Genomic DNA, 4,819 nt, shown 5'->3' with positions numbered 1-4,819 from the left:
GGAGCTGCCCCACTCGCATCAGCAGCGATCACGAACTGCACCCAACACGTCCGCGTGCCTGCTGCCGGGCAGGGAGGGTTGTGCATTTCCAGCACGTGCTGCTTCTGCAGCTCTTTTCGATAGTCTGCAGAATAGCTTGGATATCTAAAAGTAATAGGGAAACTAGAAGGAAGTTGTTTACGGGAAGGACTAACCTCTCGTAACTCCACTGCTGCTAGGGAAGTTTGGGCTTAAAGGACTCAATAATACATTTGAGATTAAAGTGAAAAGCAATAGGAGTAATTAATTTTGAAAATAAATGCAAAACCTTTTTGTTGTTACTAAAAGCGCAGAGTAGGAAAGCCGAGGGTGTTCACACGGGAAATTATTACTGAATCAATTTTTTCATCTTGTGAGACAAATATGAAAAGTGAAAGCATCAGGAAGGTATTTTACAAGTATTCTCTGGTTTGTGCCCAGAAGATATTTTCCAAATATTTTCTGCTTTGTGCCTTCCCCTTTCCTTGTGCGCAAGCACAAGTTCAGAAAAATTTTTCTTCTTCAAAAAAGTCATTTTTCCATCACACTGAGCTGCTATGGTATCTAGGATAGGTTTCACATTTCAATAATCACACAGCTGTTTAAGATAAATGAACATACTTACGTATCATCTACAAATGTTATCCCAAAATACTCCTTTTCTTTCAGGTTGAAGTGTGAGGCCACCAGATCCAGTAATTCCCGAGACAAAAGTTTGGGCTATTGAAAGAATAAAAATAATTCAGTCCAGGCTTTTCATATATAATAAAAATTTTCTCGGCAAATACTAATGTTTAAGTACACATGGCCAAGTTTAAACCCTGTTGTACAGCTCAATATAGAAATGGCTCCATCAGACTCGGGGCAGTTGGATTCGGTGTCCGTGGAGCTGCACGGGACGTGCGGAGCACAGCGAGGCAATTATGTACTTAACCTGCGACATCAGGCTGAAGCGCCCGGACTGACCGCTGCTTTCCTCTTTCTGGGGGAGAAAGGCAGCAGCTCAGGCTTCCCTGCATTTACAGCAGGAGGGATGTCTCAATTAAGAAAATACTGTGTGCTAGAGGATCTCGTGCTTTGGGTTTTGTTATGGGAATAAAACACATCCCCAAAATACAGACTTTTCTTCCCTTTTAAATTACAAAAAAACACCACCATGAGGGGTGCGTTTAATATGCTTTATGAATTTTGGTGAAAGCAGATGAAAAACTGAATGCAGAACCGATGGCAGATATTTTGCCCACTGTGCATCAACGCCCAAGGGAAACCCTCCTACTAACTCAGGTCTGAGGAAGGGCATGCGTGCCTGAAAGCATGCCCGTTTATTCCACTTCTAGGAGTTGCTCTAGCAAAAGACAGAACTTTTCTTCAAACATCACTTATGCATCAGCCACCTGTAGCACCGCTAAAGAAAATAAGCGGAGAAATCTGGCACTGTGCTACCAGTGTCCAAAAGAGGGGTCTGTACCTGAACCAGCAGCTCCAAGTTCCTGTCATCGAGGAGATGCACCTGGCAGTGCCTGCCCTCTGTCATCTGCAAAGACAGCAAGACAGCGCCGTGAGGAAGGGCAGGATCCGCGGCTTCCCGGGCTCGCACAGGACCACGTCTGGCTCAGGGGCAAGGACAGTGGGCAGCAAGCGTCTGATCTGTACCGATAAGTGAATCCACTCCGTACCCGAGCTGAGCATCCTTCTCCAAGGACTCGGTCTGGGGAGCTGCCTCAGCACCCTCAGCTTCCATCAACTTCAAGCTGGAAATAAGGGTGCTTAGCAGCGCTCAGGATCAGATGAAAACAACGTAAATGGTGCCAGAATTTAATTTGAGGATGAACCAACCTGGCTAGTACCATAGCCACAAGTGGCAGCAATGCCCTTTTGCTCCGGTGAGGAGCAGAGATGACCAGGGACCCATGAAACCCCCATCTATCCAACCCTCCCTGCAGAGGGGTCAACCTGCATTTGCTCTGTTGACAGAGGACCTGGTCTCTAGCCTAGATGGAGTCTCTACCAGCACGTTAATGTTCTCCCTTGGATAACTTCTCACAAGTTTTAGAAGTCGTTGCCTCCACAGGATTCTTATATAGGTGCTTGTACACATCAAGGCAGGTGCTTGAACTGAACTGTTATGAACGGGATGAACCTTGCAATCTCTGATGTTATATCTGGACCACCTATTTCATGTCACACATCTCTTGCAAACAAAGTGTCTTTCTCTCTTTAAAAGGCAAGCAATTCAGGAATAGCTGCACATTATGCCCTTTTAATATCTGCCCTTTGAAATCTAATACATTTTCATGAAAGCTTTTACATTATTTAAAATCTGTTCTAATTCTGGGCCTCCTGGCAGCTTCGGCAAGGACTGGCTTCGCAACGCTCTCTGGGCCAGAGCTGGTGAAGGAAACTTGACTTTTATATTTATTCTCCCAGCCTCAGAGTAACTCATTTTCCTGACAGCACAAGCTTCTCGCAGACTATAAATTCTGAGCTGTGAGCAGAGGCTGAGGGTGGTTTGCTTTGATAGGGGCTCCCGGAGGAATTAAACAGCAACACACAGCGGTTTCTCCTTTCACATCCCTCCGGATCTGCAGGGACGGGTACAAGAACAGGGCTGAGCTCCGCTGCCACCAGCACCCCCTCATCACCTCCTGCCCCAGGATGCTGCACATCCAGACCTTGTAATGACTTAAAAATAAGTACAATTTATACCCAATTGCAGTATAACTGAGAAGAGACCTCCCACCTCCCCGCAGCATTGCCCCCGTTTCAACACGTGGCTGTTTGCACAGTGAGGGCTGCTGAGACACAGCTTCTTCTGTCACCAGTCATCCCATTTCAGCTGTAAGAAGCCAAATTAACAAAGCTTTATATTGTTTCAACTAATTGAGCTCATTTTGACCAAAAGCCAGGAGGGAACCCCCCTCCCAAGGAGCTCTGCAAACAGGTCAGAGATGAGTGTCTGTGGGCACAACTCTGTCTAGTGTCCGGGAAAACAGAGTTACAGCATCCGTGGCACCAGCGCTGGCATCTTCTAGCACTGCTAAACACGTATCATCACATAGCTCACCAAAACAGCAATAGCAGTAAAAGGACCATTTGCAGAGCGAGTCTAGCTGAAAGAAATCCCTTCCTTTTCATTCCTCCTACTGCTATGAACACAAATTTGTACAGAAGCTCCAGATGAAGAGTGACCTGTCATGTATGCAGGGGTGCAGAGCAGAGGCTGCACCACCACGAAGACAGCGGCGATGTTCTCCGTGCAAACCGCAGCTGCACCCCTCCATGCTGCACCCCTCCGTGCTGCACTCTGCGGAGGCATCGTCCTGAAGCTGCACCAGCCCCATGCCCTGCACTCCCGGCAAGGTACTGCTTCCAGCTTTTTCCTTCACGTTTTGGAAGTAAAGCTACACCATCCCAATTCTGGCTTCCAGCTTGCTCCCTGTGATTTATCCTTTCGCCAAACACGCCACCTGGAGCCCTTAAACCCGTTACGATCCCATCACAGGTCCATTTGTTCCTGAGAGTCGAAGGTCTGCCATGGCACACTCATAAATAAGTTGCACGTTGCCATCAATTAATCATTTCATCAGCGCACCCTTCAAGGTGGTGCGTATTTCTGGCTCTGACATACTGTTACCAATCTGCCCCTCTTGAAGCGTCTGATCCAATAGTGTTTTTAAAATCATTCTCCATCTGTTGCTCTGAGATAGCACAAGGGTTACCATTATTTAATCGCTAGCTCCTTTAGCTTTCACCCAGTGAAATCACATTAATCACTTCTGTTTTAATTGCCTCAGTTGTCTATTGTTAAGTAAAAAGGTTTCTATTATAGCAAACACACCCAACAAAGCCTGATGCTGAGGAAAAAGGAAGGTTGCCGGGAAGATTAAAACATAAAACAAATACCAACCATAACCTCTGCTTCTGTTCAGCTATCCGAGGTAATTGCAAAGCACCTTGAAAGTAAAGTAATTAAACCTCATCACACCCATGAAAATAGGCAAGATAAAATTGTCCCCGATTTTATTGATGAGAAAACGTAAGGACGCAGCTTAAAAGTCTGATTTACAGATATAGATACAGATAACATTTAGTACCTGAGTCTCCAGGAATCCCAGCTCAGAAGAAATCATACAGCTGCATCCCAGAATACTGGAAAGCTCAATTGGGAAGGCGCAGAAGACACCAGGGTGCTCAGCAATAAAGCACCGTGAAATGCCATTACTGTGACAAACCCATCAGCTCCCACCTGCATCCCCAGAGCTCTTATGTGGCCATGGGCTCCTGTCACCCCAGGAACACTCTGCCGCATGGTAGGACACAACAGCAACGTCCAGAGCCATGAACTGTCTGCTGCTGGCTGTGGCTCAAGGAAGAGGGGGGCTCTGGAGCCCCTTCCACTTGCTGCTTGCCCTTCTTCCCACCCAGCCCACGCATGCACACCTGAGGGCTACATCCCTGCTAAGATGCCTTCTCCACCTGGGCTGAGAGGCAGAACACGGATACTCACTGCGTGGCACGACAGCCCAGTCGAGGAACGCAGATCTGCCGGGGTGACTACCAGCTTTGCATTTGCAGGCACCAATCCCTACACAAGGCGGTTTTAACTAGGACAGTCCAAACACCAGCCCCGTCCTCCTCTCGCAGGCCAAAGCCTTCAGCAACCAGCACCGGGTTCCTGCAGCTGCGCAAACGCTCACTCCAAGCATCCCCACCCCATTCCTGATGGGGCAGAGAGCACTTCACTTGACTTACTCTGTACGTACAGTCTCAGAAACAAATAGCTCCCAATTACTATCAGAGC

The 4,819-nt window shown here is 47.4% G+C and overlaps 1 protein-coding gene across 1 annotated transcript in view; it reads right to left on the bottom strand.

Annotated features, from left to right (window-relative positions):
* The window catches only part of LOC104622970 (FERM domain-containing protein 4B-like), a gene marked incomplete at its 3' end in the record, with an annotated part of 28,526 nt that overhangs the window by 6,419 nt on the left and 17,288 nt on the right, over nucleotides 1-4,819 (bottom strand). Inside the window, exons 2-3 of the mRNA XM_010289943.1 lie at nucleotides 1,487-1,552; nucleotides 644-738 (exon numbers count right to left, since the gene is read on the bottom strand). Of these exons, the coding sequence (XP_010288245.1) occupies nucleotides 644-738; nucleotides 1,487-1,552 (161 nt within the window). The remainder of the gene's footprint in view (nucleotides 1-643; nucleotides 739-1,486; nucleotides 1,553-4,819) is intronic.

The sequence above is a fragment of the Phaethon lepturus genome, unplaced genomic scaffold (genome assembly GCF_000687285.1).
Source record: "Phaethon lepturus isolate BGI_N335 unplaced genomic scaffold, ASM68728v1 scaffold13440, whole genome shotgun sequence".
NCBI classification, from domain to species: Eukaryota; Metazoa; Chordata; class Aves; order Phaethontiformes; family Phaethontidae; genus Phaethon; species Phaethon lepturus.
Note: the sequence above shows the minus strand (reverse complement) of the source record. Positions and strands in the feature narration are given on the sequence as shown.